Source organism: Arachis stenosperma, chromosome 3 (genome assembly GCF_014773155.1).
Source record: "Arachis stenosperma cultivar V10309 chromosome 3, arast.V10309.gnm1.PFL2, whole genome shotgun sequence".
In the NCBI taxonomy this organism is placed as follows: domain Eukaryota; kingdom Viridiplantae; phylum Streptophyta; class Magnoliopsida; order Fabales; family Fabaceae; genus Arachis; species Arachis stenosperma.
The window spans coordinates 40,323,960-40,342,569 of record NC_080379.1 but is presented as its reverse complement, the minus strand read 5'-3'; the positions used below and the strand labels follow the sequence as shown (position 1 = coordinate 40,342,569).

General features: G+C 27.9%; 1 protein-coding gene across 1 annotated transcript; it reads right to left on the bottom strand.

The window, feature by feature from the left end:
* Positions 1–4,279: 4,279 nt before the first annotated feature.
* On the bottom strand, positions 4,280–10,486 carry LOC130969651 (probable sulfate transporter 3.5). Its single transcript, XM_057895483.1, has 11 exons — positions 10,410–10,486; positions 9,958–10,303; positions 9,530–9,737; positions 8,547–8,718; positions 8,112–8,177; positions 6,396–6,753; positions 6,011–6,297; positions 5,719–5,906; positions 5,024–5,097; positions 4,873–4,949; positions 4,280–4,791 (listed from the first exon to the last, which is right to left on the bottom strand). The coding sequence occupies exons 2-11, from the start codon at positions 10,289–10,291 to the stop codon at positions 4,585–4,587; spliced, it is 1,971 nt and encodes a 656-aa protein (XP_057751466.1). The 5' UTR covers positions 10,292–10,303; positions 10,410–10,486; the 3' UTR covers positions 4,280–4,584.
* Between the last annotated feature and the right edge of the window lie 8,124 nt (positions 10,487–18,610).

Here is an 18,610-nt window from a genome sequence, read left to right as displayed (position 1 = left end):
TATACTTAATGAACCTATGCTTGAAACAGAACGATCATTCATACAGTTTAGGTAACTTCTTTTATGTTTATGGTTTAGTAAAGTATGAAAAATCAAATTGGTTTAACATAGACTTAATGAACCTATACTTGGGATAAGTTGGTCATTCATATTGTCTAGGAAAACTTTTAATATTTTACCAGAAAGGAAAAAGTTTTGGTTTTTTCAATGTGAATCTTTGATTTTTGAAAAGATATATAAGACGAGCAACGATCACTATACTTTGGAAATGGTTTTATTCTACGTATCTTATTATTGCAATTCTTTAACCTTCTAGTGAGAACCAACGAGGACGATGTTCTCACTCCCCTATAGGTTTTTTCTTTTCAGAATATGAACGACGAAGTTCGAAAGAGTTTATCTTATTTTCTGTTTATTCGATATCTTTGTATAAAGTTAGTTATTATTACTTTTTCCTCGTCTCTATTCTTATGATTTTGTAAGAGAGATAGGATTTATGATATGCAATATTTGTATATATATATATATATATATATATATATATATATATATATATATATATATATATATTTTGTAAGTATTGTATCTGGGTTGTAAGTATGTATTTATATTTTTCACTTAAAAAGTCCTTTTAAAAGGTTATACGGTTTTAAGTTTTAACCAGCTCCTATCTTAGTATATGATATGTTATAGTTGTCGTAATATCAAAGCTATTAGAGTGACGCAGCCGGAAGCGTGACATTCTGATAGCAAGGGTGTTATAAATGTGAGGTCCAAGCTCCTTATGAGTGAGATACTCCTTTGTCCCCTCCGAAGTGGTAAAGCCCTCTAAACTCTTTGGAGAGACTGAGAGTGGTACCTGCAAAGAATTTTGATACTTAAATTAGCAAAAATTTTATGCATGTTTTGTTTAGATTAGGGTTGAATCATACCTATGTTTGATGAGTATTTATATAGGAGAATGATAAGATATCTTTCTATAACTTATCCACCTATCTTGATGGGTGGTTATACTCTCTTTTATCTAGGGGTTGTTGAGATCTCATATTTAAATATATGAGCATGTTTGTAGGAGTCATTAAGCTCTGGATACTAGGTCGGACTTATGAGGTTGGGTGCATTAGTAGTGTGTGTTTGGACTCTACGAGTTGAGCTTTATCTGCTTTTGGATCTGACTGAGTTGAGTCTAGATATGAACATATACATATTATAATTATATACATAAATATATAGTGATTGAATGTTAATACATATAACAATTTTCAAAAATGCTATTCGTGCATCAAAATCAGTCACTAAAATCAGTTACCAATATATATTTATGTATAAATACATGTATAATTTAATTTATTTTTAATGTGTATTTATATTTTAACATGTATTTTATATCAGTGGCTAATTTTAGTAGCTGATTTTGATATACATGTAGCATAGTCTAACAATTTTTCTTTTCTAATATATATGAAAACTTGGATTTGCTAAACGAAAGTTATGCGATATTTCTTGTTTGATCAGGCAGCAAGATCCGAATAAAGAAAATATAACATGAATTTTAATTAATTTTCTAGATAACATGTATGGAGAATGTAGAGGACTAACTGCTCTATCAAGCGTACCAGTTAGAGTTAGCACTATTGTATATAGAAGCCAATAAAAGTACTATATAATACGGTTCATCACTGTAAGAACCACAAGGATCTATTTGTATGTGTACTATCATATCATATTTGATGAAGAGTGAAGCCGTGAAATGATACTGTGTATCTGCACACATGAGATTATTATGTAAGTGTCTACCTAACAGCATAGTCCCAATATCCCAAGCATGGATTCTTCCATTCTCATCACTCATCATAATTTCCATTCAACTCTCTATTTATCTAAAATTGAATAAGCTTTCTGAAAAATATTTATTTTTATCTTATGACTTCAACTTTTTGTTTTAGACTTTTGGTTGGTACAAATCATAACATGAGCATAAACAATCCTATATCAAGAAGTCGCGACAATAATATATTAGCATATACGGTAGATATATATATATATATATATATATATATATTTTTTTTTTTTTGGAGCTATCCTAAATTCCTAATCGAATTCCTATAATTGAGGCCCAAATTGGAGATCATAGTTGGATGGGCATTTAGTTTTTTTTTTTTTTTGCTTTGAACATGATGTGTATTTAGTTTAACCTGGTACGTGTGACTTTGGGTTAACCCGAAAATAACGGAAACTAAAGAATTTAGGGTTGCACTAGAGTGTCGAAGATTTTTTTTTTTTTCACTGCTGAAATGAGTTGGCTGTGGACAGAGACGGACGCATGGTACTGCTGCTGCCAGACGCGAAGCCATGAACTGAGGTAAAACAAGTGTGGCAGGAACCTGTCGGACTGATGGGGTCTGTTTATGCTATATGGAGTGGCATAATTAATATGGATTAATATGATATTAGTTATGCATCGAATTGGGGTAGACAAATTTTGGGTTGGGCATTTTTGTTTTAGATGTGGGCTGAATATGTGTATAGTTGATCCAGACAATTTTGGCATAAGGCCTTTGATTCAGGCATGCAATCTTGGCATAACGCCTTTTAATAATAATAAATTTTAATTATTCTGTTTTTATAATTTTATTAAATTTATAATTAAATTTTATATTTTTTAAATTAAATGTTATATTATTTTAAATTTTATAATGAAGTTTTTTATAGAGTATAAGTTATTAAAGTTAACTAAGATTTTAATATATTTTTGACATAAAAATGACTTAATTACAATTCTTATACTACTTTTAATTTTGTAATAATGTATTTTTCATGTCAAAAATATTAAAATTAATAAAATATATTTTTAAAAAATATATGGTCAAATATCTAATTAGATTCTAAAATTGTGAATACTTTTAATTTGTGGAGAAATATTCAATTAACTCTAACAATATTTATACTATGAGAGACCTCATTACAAAATTAAAAGTAGTATAATAATTCAATTAAAAAATATATAAAAATTTAATTACAAATTTAATAAAATTATAAGAATTAGCAGAATATATTATTATTATTATTATTATTATTATTATTAAAAGGCCTTATGCTAAGATTGCCTAGATCAAAGGCCTTATGCCAGGATTGCTTGGATCAACCATACACATATTTAATCCACATCTAAAACAGATGAAAAAGCCCAACCCCAAAAACTGACCAACCCAATTCTATGCATAATTAACAACATATTAATCCATATTAATTATGCCACTCCATGTAGCCCGCATAAACAGATCCCATCAATCAAACAGATTCCTGGCACACCTATTTCACCTCAGTTTATGTCTCTGTGTCTGGCAACAAAAGTACCACACGTCCCTCTTTGTCTACAGCCAACTCATTTCAGCGGGTGTCAAAAAAAAAAAATAATCTTCAGCATCCTAGCACAACCCAAGAATTTAATGTTTAGTAATTGTGGTGCTGGATTATCTCAGACCAAACAATATTTGAAAAAAAGAAAGTTAATTTGCATCTATATAAAAAAAATACTGTCTCTCTTATTTTGACAATGTCATTTTTTTTTCAAATTCATAAAATATATAATATAAAAAAAATATATTTGGAGTGTTTAAAAATAAGAATAAAATTAATTATTTCTCAAATATATATTAAGGTTGTGATTAGTAAAAGTTTAAAAATTTTTTATTTTAATATATAAATAAAAAATCATTAAAATGTTAAACTTTTAAGGTATATCCAAACGAAACTAAAACGCCAAAAAAAATTTGGAAAAAAGATATTTTGATGTAATAAGATGTGAGATAGTGCCTTTGGCGCCACATCCCTTCACTGAAGAAACACCGTTATTACAGGGTAAAAATTTTGGTATAGTTAACTTGACATGAAATTAAAAATTATTAAATAATTTAATAAATTTAATTAAATTATTATTTAATAACTTTTAATTATTAATTTTATATAAAATTAATTACACCTAAATTTTTAAAAGAAAAAACAGTTGTCCACATCACAAATATTGAGAAAATCTTAAAAAATCTCGTTTAACTTTCATGTTTGTCACAATTTAAAAATAGGATAATAATATATAAAAAAAAGTTTAATTTCTATGCGTTATAACATTTAGTGTGTGCATAAAATTAGAGTTTAATTTTAATTTATTGATTATATAGTATTTTATATAATTGTGTAATTATATCTACTTTTATGCTTATTTATATTATTAATATAAAAAATAATTATTTTTATTGACATAATTAAATGTACGTGTAAGATTATCTTACACTAAAAATCCATCAAAATTAAATTTTAAAAATTAAAGTAACAGATAAAATGAAACACTCCCATTTCTCACGCGGACTGATAGAGGCAAAGAGTTGTTCCTTTATTGCTGCCCTCTTTCAAGTGATGCATGTTGCATATAATAAAAGAAAGGCATTTAACTGATTCTAAATTATATGCTGAAGAATTTTGTGTTGAACTCTTAGAATTTATTTAAAAGTTATTAACTAGAGAGAGTGCATAATTAAATCCCCACGATTTGTTCAGTCAAAATTCGGAAAGGAATTTTGTGGCTGACTAGCAAGAATCAACTGCAGATTGATGAATTGTTGTTCCTCTAACTCCATCTTCAGAATTACTTGCCCTCGATTTGCGAAGTGCTATTTGACTTGCCTTCACTGCATCCTCTACGGTAAGGAAAAATGATTCTTTCCCAACCCTCGAAACAAATTTGGCTGCTACCATTTTCTCTAATACCTCTATCCTTGGGTTCACAAATGACAACTACAATATGTAATAACATATATTATTTATTTATTTTGTATATCAATTCGTTACGTATTCAGTGTGTATATTGTAGTGTACCTGCATTCCATTATTTTCAATAGTTTTATTTGTTTCCCATAATCCTTCAAGAGAAGTGGTGTCAATGGATGTCACTCCTGTAATATCCAGTAGTAGCTAGTATCATTAATTATAAATTTCCAAATTAAAGAAAGATTTTAGTATCTCCAACCTGACAAATCCAGTATGATCTGCTCAACAGTAATTCCAGTAGTGTCTTCTTCACATCGAATGTACCTCATAATTCTGATACAAATATAATATAATATAATATAATAATATATTTCAATAGGCCAGAAGTAAGGAGTTGGGACATTCATATGTAGAGGTGATCGTTGATTGGATCGGATCAGATATGACTAAAATTTTGATCTAATCCGCACTAAAATGATCGGATCAGATTCAATATTCACAATTTTTAAGTTTGGATTCGATCTAATCCGCACATTTACAGATCAGATTGGATATCAAATATATCCGCGAAATATAAAAATATTTTTAAGAGCTTATTTTTTTAAAAAATATCAAAAAATTTTATTTTTTATTCTTTTAAATATTTTTACTTTTAAAATAATATTAAACATATTTTTTTAAATAATAAATTAAAATAATACAATATATATGATAATTATTAATTAAAATAAAATATAAGAAGAATATTTATTTATTTATTTTTTTATTTTTACGGATATACGAATATCCGGATGCTTACACAAAATTCGCCGTTCGATTCTATTAGTATGCGGATCCGATCCAATAGCTTGTGGATTGGATCCATATCCACAATTTTCGAATCGGATTGCGGATATGCAGATCCATGAACACCCCTATACATGTCAAAATATAATTATGAAGAAACAATTTTACCTTTCTTTGACATAATTAGAATTCGCAAAATACATGGGAGAACCAAGTTGAACAATTAGAATTCCTGGGAGTGTTGAAACTGTATATTGATCAGTATCTCGATAGCAACCCAAGTCAGGTAACTTTCCAAGCTTACATGAATCGGGCCTTGCCACATATAATAGTGCTCTAAGAATGCTAAGACCCACCTTCATTAATTATTTCACATAATCTATATATATCAGGTCTTATGTTCCAATGTCTAAGAGTTTGACAAGTTGGAAATAATAGATATAATTAGAGTAGTACTTACAGATATCATGAGACCAATGTCCAAGGCCACGAAGATTACTCCAAAGAAACCAGCCATGCAAATAATGAAATCAAACTTGTCAACTTTATAAAGATGAACAACTTCAGCATAATTAAGGAAGCCCAGCACTGCAGAGATGATGATAGCTGATAGAACAACAAGAGGTGTATAACCAAAAAGAGGAGCCAAAAACTCAAGCGTGAGTGCCACTAGGAATGCTTGTACTAAGTTTGACATCGCAGTCTTACACCCTGCAATGTAATTCACTGCCGTTTTCGAAAATGGTCCTACATTAAAAAAGGGCCAAAACAATATTAGCAATAAGCATAATATTAGGCTAAAAAGTTTAAAGCATTATGCATGCTTAAACTAATTGATTAATTACCGGTAGTCAAGTAACATGAAGTAACAGAACCACACATGTTCATAAGACCAAAAGCTATCATCTCTTTGTTCCCGTCATGAGGCGTATTTTCAACCACAGCAAAGCTTCTTCCTATTGCTATGCCCTCCGCCATGGACAAAATACCCGTGATAAAACCTGCTCTCAGCACCGGTGCTAAATATTTGCTGTCAAATTTCAAGTATTTGATGGTAAGAGGATTTATTCCTCTACTCAGGTGACCCACAGTTTGAATTCCATGTCGTTTTCCATTGACGAGGTAAGTAAAGACGCCACCGACTATTACAGTTGTCATGGGAGCCATAGCTGATAGCCAAAAGAGTTTCCGGTTTCTATTTCTCTGAAAGATTATGTTCAATATCGGAAAGAGATATATCATACTCATTAGTCATTGGTGTATTTAATTAATAATTTAAGACAGCATGTTTAAAACAAGTTGGTACAATATTTTGATAAATCACAGTGTCCGTTTCTTTAATTTCTTTCTTATGTAAATCTATTATATATATATATATATATATATATATATATATATATATGTGTGTCACATATCACTTTTTCATTGCAATTAGAATCAAAATTTTTCCTCCAAAATTAAGAAATTTTTTTTATTAATTTTACAACCAAAATGTGCTACATGTCATTCTCTCATTGTAATTGAAATTAAATCTTTTTTCTCTAAAATTAAAAAATTCTTTCCTTTTCCTTACTAATTTTACAACCAAAATATGTGACATATCACTCTCATTGCAATTGAAATCAAACATTTTCCTCAAATATTAAAGAATTTTCTGATCCTCCCTCTTTCTTTCTCTATTTCTTTCTTTCCTTCAACAATTAAAATAAATTTTTTTCTTCTAAAATTAACAAACTCTCACTCGCACTTTCAATATCACACTCATTTTTCATTTTTATTTTCTTCTTTCTTTTCTCTCCTTCTTTATTTTTTCTATCTTTCTGTTCTACAGAAAGTAAAATTAATAAAATAATATAATTCATATAAAAAATATTATTATTATTATTATTATTATTATTATTATTATTATTATATACATATTTTTTTAATTTTTTATTTAGTTTTAAATTTTTACCGTTTATCTTTTTAATTTATATTTTCATTTTTTTCTTTCAAATATTTATTACATATAATTTGGAGATAATACTAATGTTATAATTAAAAGTTAAAATCAATATTCAATTGTTTTAAAAAAACTATAGATGAGTTAATCTTATAACTATCAGTATAATTTTTTTATGTTAATATCTAATTATATTTTTATATACATAGAGAGAAAAAATATTATTTTTAAATAACAAGTATAAAAATTAATTATTTTTATTTGTGCAACAGACTTAACACCTAATTAAATGTAAAAATATGCACGTTAAATTATTTTAAATTTTAGATAATGAATATTAAAATTAATTATTAATAAAAAATTAGACTTTTTCATATAAAAATAATAACTAAAATTTTATTATTTAATTTTTTATCTATAAATACTTTGGTCTTCTTAACCAAAAACTTTTGTCAACTTATAATTTTTTTATATAAAAGTAGTTTGATTTTATAAATCTTTCGTGTCATGCATAATCTATACTATCAGAACAAAAAATGAACTGTAATTTTAAAAAAACTTATATTCCCTTATTACGAATAAACATACTAATTAAAAATTAAATAGGTGCAGCAGAGACCTGGTGTTTGGTAAACTGCAGGTAAGCAAGGAAGAACAAACCCATAACTGTGGTTTCCCACCTTATCTGTCAATAGAGGAAAAAAACCCAATTATTTGCTTAGACAAATAATTTAAAAAAATTATATATATATATATTAAAAATAATTAATATGAAATAAAAAATGTGTATAAAAAATAAGTAATATTAGATAATTAATTTTTTTCAATTAAATTATTAATTAATTTTTTAAAAATTATTTTATTTATTTTCAATTCTAGATTTTAAATTATACAATTTTTTAATTTTTATTTTAAATGATAAATTCTAAATTTTAAAATTAACTAATATAAATCAATTAAAAATTAGTTTTTTATTAAAAAAATATATACACAAATAATGGTGCAGATTATTTCTGCTAAACTAGGGTGATATAATGATATGATCCATACGTGCCTCATGTCTATAGGTCCATATGGACTTGAGCACAGTTGTGACGCCAGTTTTATGTGCAAAATGTTTTAAGCCGAAAATGCCCTTCAACTGTTGGAGGGTAAGCATTACTGCCGCCCCGCCCATGAAACCTGTGATGGTTGAATGCGATAATAAATCCACTAATATACCCAACCTGCAATAATTTCACTGTTAAATCTCGTGCAAATCACACCACAATAGTAAAGTGAAATAAGCTATTTTATATTGAAATTTCTAATTATTTAGGTATTTCTATTTAATTTATCTCATTAAAAAAAATTATGTTATGCATTGGTAAAATAAAAACAATCAATGGTATATTACTACACCGACAAAAATAACTAAACATACAAATTCAATTGGATAATTATATATACTTTAATTTGTGTCAAAATTAAACTTTTTAAAAAATCTTTAAATATGTTTATTAATTTTTATTGTTCTTCTTTAAATATGTTGTATTAATTTTTACAGAAGATTTCACACAATATTATTCTCTTGATTAGTTGCTTGTCTTTAGACAAGTGCCATAGTTTTTTCTCCAATTGTTTACTCCATCCTATTTTAAAGTTGTTAAATTTAAGTTGATAAACAATATATCAGAATTTATTATTTTTTATTATTACTTAACTATCAATATTTAAAAGTATGGTATAAAATATGTTGTTAGATTAATAAATTAAAATAATTAGATTAAAAAAAATGAGTTAATAATTAAGTGATGGTAAAAAATAATAAATTTTGATATTTTTTGACATTTTTCTATAAATATATGTATACTTGTATAGTTTAACTCATTTTTAATGTATATTCTATTTTAATGACTAATTTTGATAACTGATTTTAGTGTATATCTAGTATGTTTATTCTGAAAAAAAAAAGAGTTTAATTAAACTTGTGAAATTCAAATTATGATACTAAAACTTATTCTATATGTAGTAGTGGAAATAAAAAAGGTTGGTCACCTGAGGAAACCCAAACAAGTTTGGAAGAGGCCAGCAACAAACGTAGTTGTCAAAACCAAGTGAAGATACAATATGGGGTCTTCTTCTGGCCTTACCACGGTTGAAATAGTTTGAGATATAAGCAATGATGCTGATGCAATTGGCCCCACTGATAAATGCCTTGAGCTCCCAAATATAGCATACACAATAGGTGGCACAAAACATGTATCTAACCTCACAAAACAACACAATCAGCTTCATGTGAATAAGTTGATATGAAACCACATAAATTAAATAACAAAATCAATCATTAGGTATTTAGATATCCGAAAACATGTATTTAATTTATTTTTAATATTTATTTTGTATTTTAATATATAGTCTATATAAATTACTGATTTAATAAATAATTTTTTAAGTTAACCAGTGACAATAAAGTTGATTATTACATAGGCCAATAATGGGATGAAGATCAGCAAGTTTGGCATAGCTGATGGCTTGGGGAACGGCGATACTGGTGGCGGTGATGCCAGCGAAGAAGTCGGAGATGAACAAGCGCCAAGTGTATGTCGGAAGCCACTGGAAGATTGGAACCAAGTACTGAAGCCATTTTATAGCTCTAAACAACGGCTTCTCCTCTTTCTTAATCTCCCTGAAGGGATCGTCAGGGAACAATGTTTCTTTGAATCCTGATTTCAATACTTTCAGAAATCCTCTCTGACCAGCAAAGTTCACTGCATGTGGATCTTCCGGGTAGCAATTGCTATAATCCATCATCCTCATGATTAATTAGCCCTAAAAAATAACCAAACAGGTAAATTATATTAAAGTGAAAACGTACACTCCAAAGTAACCTTAAATTAATAATGAACTTGAAAGTTTTAATTTGTTTTATTAGTACCCTCGGCATTCAATTTGACCGTTGAAGTGAAATGGAGAATGGTAAGCAGTTTAGGCTCTTTATATATAAGAATTTGGCCTTTAGTAATCGTTTTGAGTCTTAGAATAAACTTGACAAAAGTTGCCTCCAACCGTTCAGATCAATCAAAGTAGAGTTCAATACTTCATCGTAAAGCCGCGCCGCAACACCAATTTCACTTTCTTGATCTGACATTGATATATTATGGTATAATAATCTAATATAGATTCTGTTCCTTTTGATGATTATAGGGCCACTATGCATGTTTAATTAAATAATTAATTCGTATCAAGAAACTAAGAGAGTTGTTTTACATACAACAAAAGATCGTTAGTACGTAGGCAAAGTGCAATCAACATAAGAATTTTACATGTACTAACAGAAAGATGTACAAAAGAATTGTATGCAAATATCATTTCTTCAATCAATATGCATATACTAATAAATGCTCCATGCAACTTGAAAATTATGTAGTGAATTTAACCACTATAAGAGTTTATTGTTCTGGACTAACACTTTTAGTTATGATGTATGGATATTGATACGAATATGGAATTCAATATGATATAAGATATATGGATAAACAAATTTAAAAGAATTTTGTTAGAGAGTCAATGGAGTATTTATACAATGTGTATAATGGGCTATTTATTTGGTCCAATATGAATTAAAAAATAAACATACAGGGTAAAATACTACTAATTTCTCAAACACAATACACTCATATTATCTAGAATAACCATTCAGGTACCAGGATAATAAACATTTGATATCCTACTGAATTGAACATCCCTATATCCCTATTGTACACATTGTATAAATACTCCATTAGCTCCCTATACTTCCTCAATTTAAAATTCTTCTAAAATACAAGAACACAATATATATAAAATATTTTTTAGATAAATTGTAATCATATTTTGATATTTTATTGATATTAAAATATAAATTAATTTTTTAATTATTTTTAATATTTTTTAATTATATAAAGTATTTAAAAATATTTTTTAATAATTAATAATATATACTATTTTTAAACTCATTTTAAAAATACATGTTAAGAATAAGGCTAGACACGCTGACATGTGGTGGTATTTAGGTGTGTCCAACCGTGTCTAGAGAAGAACTTTTTATTTTTTATTAAAACACGGTTGGACATAAAAGACGTGTGTGTCGGACGAGTGTCGTTGAATATTGTGTCTGAAATATATTCGAAACACGGACATGCAAATTAGGGAAGTGTTCGTGTTTCATAGACTTTTAGCACTACAACAAATATGGCCTTTAGCTACGTCTTAAAACCGTTCTCTTAGATAGTTTTAGACAACGGTTTTTTGTAATATTACTGTTGAATTCAATTTTTCATTATTTTATAGCAACAAATTAAAACCGTTCTCTTTGACTATTTTAAAGAACGGTTTTATAACCGTTACCATGATTTATTTTTAAGCAACGGTTTTTTATTGTTGTTTAAATAATTGTACAAAAGAAACACATAAAAACCGTTGTCAAAGTGCTACACTTTAAAACCGTTCTATTAGATGGTCTTAGACAACGGTTTTTACAGTGTTGCTGTTGAAGTTCAAGTTTTCTTTACATTATAGCAATAAAATAAAACCATTCTTTTGACTATTTTAAAGAACGGTTTTATAACTATTACAACAATTATTTATCAAACAACAATTTTTTAATATTATTTAAATAATTATACAAATTAAAAAATACATATAAAAATAATTATATTTATTTTATAATTCAAAATATTTATATACAATTTTTATTATAATTAATTATTTCATATAAATTAGAATTAAAATTCTGGTGATGGAAAAATAATAAAAGGGTATTTGATTTAATTAGATAATTAATATTTTAAATTTAAACTATGTTATATGAAATTTGATTAATATATTTATTTTATAATTTAAATTAAAAATAATTAATTGAACTTAATAATATGTTGATAAATAATATTCTTAAATATTTTTAATGGAGCACATTTAATTTTAAAATTATTCTACCCTTTAATGTTATCAAAATATCTATTTATATTTATCCTTATTCTTTTATAAAATTCCTTATTCTTAGCCCTAAATTCCTAAATTGAGTAAAAACCTTATTTCCCAAATTTCAATACCCTAACCGTATTTTATAAAATGTGATTAGTATATTTATTTTGTAATTTAAATTAAAAATAATTATTTAAGCTCATTAATAAATTGATAAATAAAATTTTATACGTTTTAAATTTTTATAATATTATATTTAAATCTTAAATTATTATTCTATCTTAAATATTTTATAAATTTATTATATTACTCATATAAATTTTATCCTAATACTAAATTCCTAATTAAAACCCTAATTTTACAAATTCCTTACCCTAACCTAATGTAAAACACACGCACACAGAGCAGAAGAAAGGGAAAGAAAGGAAACGGGAAGCTTGAGGGGGAGATAGAAGAGAAGAAAGAAGGAAAGGGAGACAGACTCACAGAGGATGAGGGAGAAGAAAAGAGGGGAAAGAACAGCGCCGTGGAGCTTGGTGCCGCTAGTGAGCTGCCGTCGCAGAGAAGAAAGGGAGAGGAGAACGTGACCCACGAAGGAGAGGGAGGAGCCGCCGTCGAGTCACGCCCCGTCGCCATTGGTCGTGCATTGCCGTTGTCGTTCGCTGAGGGTGAGACGCGAAGAGAAGATGCTGACCTGCACCATTGCGCCTCACAGCCTTCATCGAGACTTCATCACTGTCGCACCTTATTCCCGTTGCCATCAGGGTTTGCTGCTGCTACCATTGAGAGAGCCACCGCTGCGGGGAGCCGAATAGGGAGATGAGGTCGCCGTCGATGTGGTCGCAGAAAGGGAGAAACGGATGCGCATGAGTGACGCAGCAGAGGAGGAGTCGTTCATTTGCCACTGCTGTTGCCAGAAATCTTGGTTGCTGCCGTCGTTCATGGTAAGTTAGTCGTGTCCTAGTTACCAGAACCACTATCTCTGAACCCTATTTAATTTGTAACAATCCTATATTTGTTTCTGATGTTCCTGGCTCTATTGCGTTTTTGGAATCGTCATAGCTGAAGCTTGTCACCGGAGAAGACAAGCTGCTGCGCCATCCCCTTCGTTCTAACACCAAACCTCCCGTTTGTAATCCTGTAACGCTTCCACTCTTGTTCTATTTTGTATTTTTTTCCCTGTTATATTCTAATTTTAATTACGGTAGCCAATGTCTTTGTTTTAGCACTGCTATGTTCTGCCAGAAATGTTGAAATGGTTGCTACGAGTGTGATCATAGTTGGTGCCGCTATTTCTGTCCCGGTTACGTTGGAATTATCGCTACTGCTGCCACGAATTGGGGATAAAGGGGCTTTTTGCGTTAAATTATGCAATTGCTTCATCGAGGTAGGGGGTTTAACTTAAACTATTTTAATTTAAGAATGCCTACAAGATTTATTGAATAACTGCAAATAGGTTTAATAGCTGTGAGTAATTGATTAATTATATGAATGTTGAATTGCGGCTGAAATTATGATTGGAATGATTGAGATTTTGATTGGGACTTTGATTGAATTCGTTAATTTTGTGAAATTGAATTATGAATTGTTTGATGAGAGATTATATTGATTTTTGTATTTTGATCGATCAAATTGAAATTGTTGCTGTTGAGCTGGTTTACTATAACAGACTTAGTTGGTGATTAATTGAAACTGGGTTTAAGGAATAATTGGAAGACTGAATCTTGAAATGTTGAACCAATTGCTAAAAATCTGATTTTTGAAATTAAAAGATAACTTTGGAAGTAAATTAGTTATTCAACAATAATCGAAATGATATGAGAGTAAAGGCAACTATGATAAAAGTTGTTGTTAGGATTCAATTTTGAGAAGTTTGAATTAACTAGAGAATTTGTTATGATTTCTCAAAATTAAATTGCAAAATCTGATTTTTTGCATTACTTTTAAACGAAGTCAGAAACTTTGAAAAGCTATAACTAATTATGTGATTATCGGAATTGTATGGGACTAAGTCTGGATTAAACTTGGGAATGTGTGGAGCTGGACTGGAAAATTTGAGGACTTTTCGTTAAATAGAAAATTTATAGCAAATTTTTAAAGTTAAGTCATTAAATCTGTCCTGCAGCAGAAGAGTTCAAACAGGGCAGCAACTTGTTTGTCTTGCTGCGATTCCTATGAGCTGAGTTCTGGAATGAAACCAATTTTGTTTTAAAGTTTGATTGACTTGGTTAATTGCTCTAAAACTTCATAATTTTAGGAGTTAAGGATTGGCAGTTGTGAATTTTTGAAAGTTAATGATTAAGGCTGGAAAGAATATGTTTTCAGCAAGTTATGCATCAGCTTCCAATGCTTGTAACTCTTAGCATTGAATAGCAATTGGGTTGCAACCAAGACACACTTGTTGCTTGATAAGTTAGGAGTCTCCAAACCAAACTTTAGCCTAATTGAAATTTTGTAGTAAAAGTTATATAAGTTGAAAGATACTAAACTTGTTGGTTTCTAAAACTTGTTGCTTGTAAAAGTTATATAAGTGATCTTCACATTAGAATTTGCACTAAAAATTGTGATAAACTGAAATAAAAGACTTGATCATGTAGGTCATTAGTTGTATGAAACAATGATGCTAAGTGTCTTGTAAGATTTTTTTTCCCTCTTCTTCCTCTATAAGATTCTTAATTTTTATCTTGATTTACTAAAGGCTGACAAAATTCCATCATATAATGCAATTTTCTTTATTTTTTAATCTTGTCTTTAGATGAAGACCATTCAAAATGATGCTTAATTGGATATTTTGTAATGGTGTTATTTTACATGCCCACTTCATTTCTTCTTATTTTGCTGTTTTATTCAAACATATAGGTTTTCTGTATTTTGCTGAATGCTGTTATATACTTCAGTCCATGAGGCTTATTCTAAAGCAGTAAAGACTGCTATTGTGGATCATCATGATGTATGATCTGTAGCTAAGATTTTGTCATTTCATTGTCTTTTTTTCCATCTAATTCCATTTTGTCTTTGTTAATAAGTATAGCCTTACTACGATATCATACTATTGCAGGCAGTATGGATAGTAGTCTCCTGTTAAAGCTTCCTTTCAGCACTATATTTGAGTATCTTCAGGTTAGCTTCACTCCACTGTAATTTCTTTGTATTAATTTCATGTAAAAATGCAGCGCATTCTGTTATGTGGTGTATATAATTTCTTCCTGTCTTGGTGTTTGCCAGCAATAATTTGTTTATTTGTTTATTTTTCATTTCCATGGGTTTATCAGATTGTTAGAGCCACTTGTTATTTTTTAGCTTAACTATAAGTGCTTAATAATTATATATCTTGGCACAAATTGATCATTGATAAATATGTTTTTTATTTTGTAGATACTGCAAATAATTTCAAAGCCAATGAAGGATATTGGCTCACGTGCAATGTTTTATCTGGCTGTTGCAGTATCTGACTTTTATGTTCTTTGGAAGGACATGGTAGAAAATTGATATGATAGTTCTTTCCATGAAAGTTTCATCCCTTATTAACTTCAATTTTGGCTTGAATGATTTTGTAATATGTTAAGATACAAGAATATTAACCATGTCAATTTTAACATCTGGGCTAGAGTTAGTTATTATTTAGAGAATTAGCATACAAATAACACTGCATAACTTAATTAGTCCTGCTTAGGTTGTGAAAACTGAAAAGTATAAGCAGAAAAATATTTGTTGTATTTTGAAAAATAGTGATGATATAAGTACAAGTAGTTATGACTTAGACTAGTGTGTATGTTATTTTGCAATGATGATATAATGTGATTGTGGATCTTAGTAATTTGATTCTAATAGTTTAGATTATTTATTGATACTAAATTAAAAAAAAAGTTGGAACTAATTTCATTAATGAGAAAATTATTATAATTAAAGAATTATATATTACAAAAAATCGTTATCAAAAGTCATATAAGGCAATAGTATTAAAATTATTGTCAAAGACGATTACAAAATGGCAATGGTATTAAAACTGTTGCAAAAAAAACCACTAACGGTAACACTTTAAAACCGTTGTCTTAGATGAAAACAAAATGGCAATGGTGTTAAAACCGTTGCCAAAAAATGACACCAACAGCAATGTTTTAAAACTTTGGCTTTGTGAATAATAAAAATACAACAGTTTAAAACCGTTGCCTATCCAGTTATGGTTTTAAACCGTTGGATCATGAAAGAGAACGGTTTAAAATCGTTGTTTATCGAGTAACGGTTCGAAACCGTTGTTTAAAATTTTCTTTCAAAACCGTTGTCTATGCCAGCAACTTTGGCAATGGTTTTTTTGTTACCGTTGCCTTAGGTAAAAAACCGTTGCCTTTGAGCATTGGCAACGACCGCATATACCACAGGTCAAAAACTGTTGCCAAAGCGTTGCCTAAAGTTTTAGGAACGGTTTTTCAATCTACAGCAACGATTTTTGACCGTTGCGAAAACCCTTATTTGTTGTAGTGTGTAGGCTATGTTTGTTTGAAGGGAAAATGGAAGGAAAGAAAAGGGAGAAAAGAAAAAGGAAAAGAAATTAACTATTTTTCATTGTTTGATTGAGGAAAGAAATTAGAAAAAAAGAAAAAGAAATGAAAAAAATTAGTGAACCCACCATTTTTTTCTCCCCAATAATGTTGAAAAGAAAAAGAAGAAAAAACTTATTTTTTTCTATATTTCCAATCTTATCTCTTTACTTTTTTTAATATTATAATATAAGGGTAAAATTATATTTTTATAACATTTTTTTCGTTCTTATTTTTCTTCCATCCAAACACATCTAAAAAAATAAAAATTTACTAAATTTCTTTCTTTTCTTTTCTTTGCTTTCTATTTCCTTTTTCTTTATTTCTTTCATTCCAACCAAACATAACCTTAGTCATAAGTTCAATTCTTTTAGTTTAAATCTAATAACATATTTTCCGTCTATATTCTTAAACATTATTAACTAACTGTTGGACAAAACCAATAAATTCTGTTGACTCTCTAGCATTACTTTAAACACAAAGCTACCACCAGTTTAAAAACATTAAAACATAAGAGTAATATTAGGAGTCCTAGCTAAATCATTCTCTAATTACTTTTTTAATACTTAAATGAGTAAAAAATTTAATAACTATAATATATGTATATAAAAAATTAATCATTAAATAATTATATTAATATAAAATACATATTAAAATATATAAATATACATTAAAAAATTAAATAATATATATTTATATATAAATACATAGTAATTCATTTAGTGAATAATTTTTTGTATGTACATAACAATTTTAAAAATTTAAATATATATTATTTTTGAAAGCATAAAACTGATAAAATATTTTTAAAAAATTATTTAAAACTTTGTATAATTAGAAAAATAAATTATGATTCTCAATAATCATTTTTCATAACGTAAATCATCCGACAATAATTGAATGATTTTTAATAAGTTTTATTATATTGCTAGTGATTTATATGTATGTAAAACGACTCTTAATATGAAACTCATGATTTCTTATGTGATTCAAAGCGTCACATGAAATTGTACTTCAGTTAATAAAATAATATCAAGTGGTAATGCAATCTTCATCTAAAATTAATTTTAAATCTCTGAATTAATCTATTTATTTGTTAGGTAAAAATTTTAAAAAATTCTTATAATATATTATATTCATTGTTTCACATATTAGATAAAATTATACTACATATAAATGATAGAAAGAGTTTTTTTTCTTAATTTAGTGGTAGTTAGTTACTAGTTAGAGAATCTGTTTATTATAATTAATTTTAAAATTTTAATTTGAAAATAAATAAATTTACAGTCATATCAAATAATAAATGAATAATAATTTTAGACAATTAAATATTTTATGTAACTAAGTCCAACTAAATTATAATATATGTACATTTTTTTCTTTGTTCTTTTTCTTTTTTTTTTTTTTTTCATCCTCCTCATTCTTTTAATTTTTTTCTTTCTTCTTGATTTTATTTCTTCTTTCTTTTTATTTTTCCTTCTCGTTCATCATCATTATTATTATCGTCTACTAAAAAGAAAAATACTGAATACCGTTAAATTTAGCATCAGATATTAGTGATAGATTTACCAGCAAATTTGATCATTAATTCATCGGGTAAAAATGTTATTAGTATGTTTTGTTTTTCGACAGTAAA

Coding starts and splice junctions, on each gene's coding strand:
- LOC130969651 (XM_057895483.1), bottom strand. CDS start 10,291: ATGAGGATGATGGATTATAGCAATTGCTACCCGGAAGATCCACATGCA. Junction 8,719..9,529: donor ACTTGTTTGGGTTTCCTCAG/GTGACCAACCTT, acceptor AAATTATTGCAG/GTTGGGTATATTAGTGGATT. Junction 5,907..6,010: donor ACATTGGTCTCATGATATCT/GTAAGTACTACT, acceptor TAATTAATGAAG/GTGGGTCTTAGCATTCTTAG.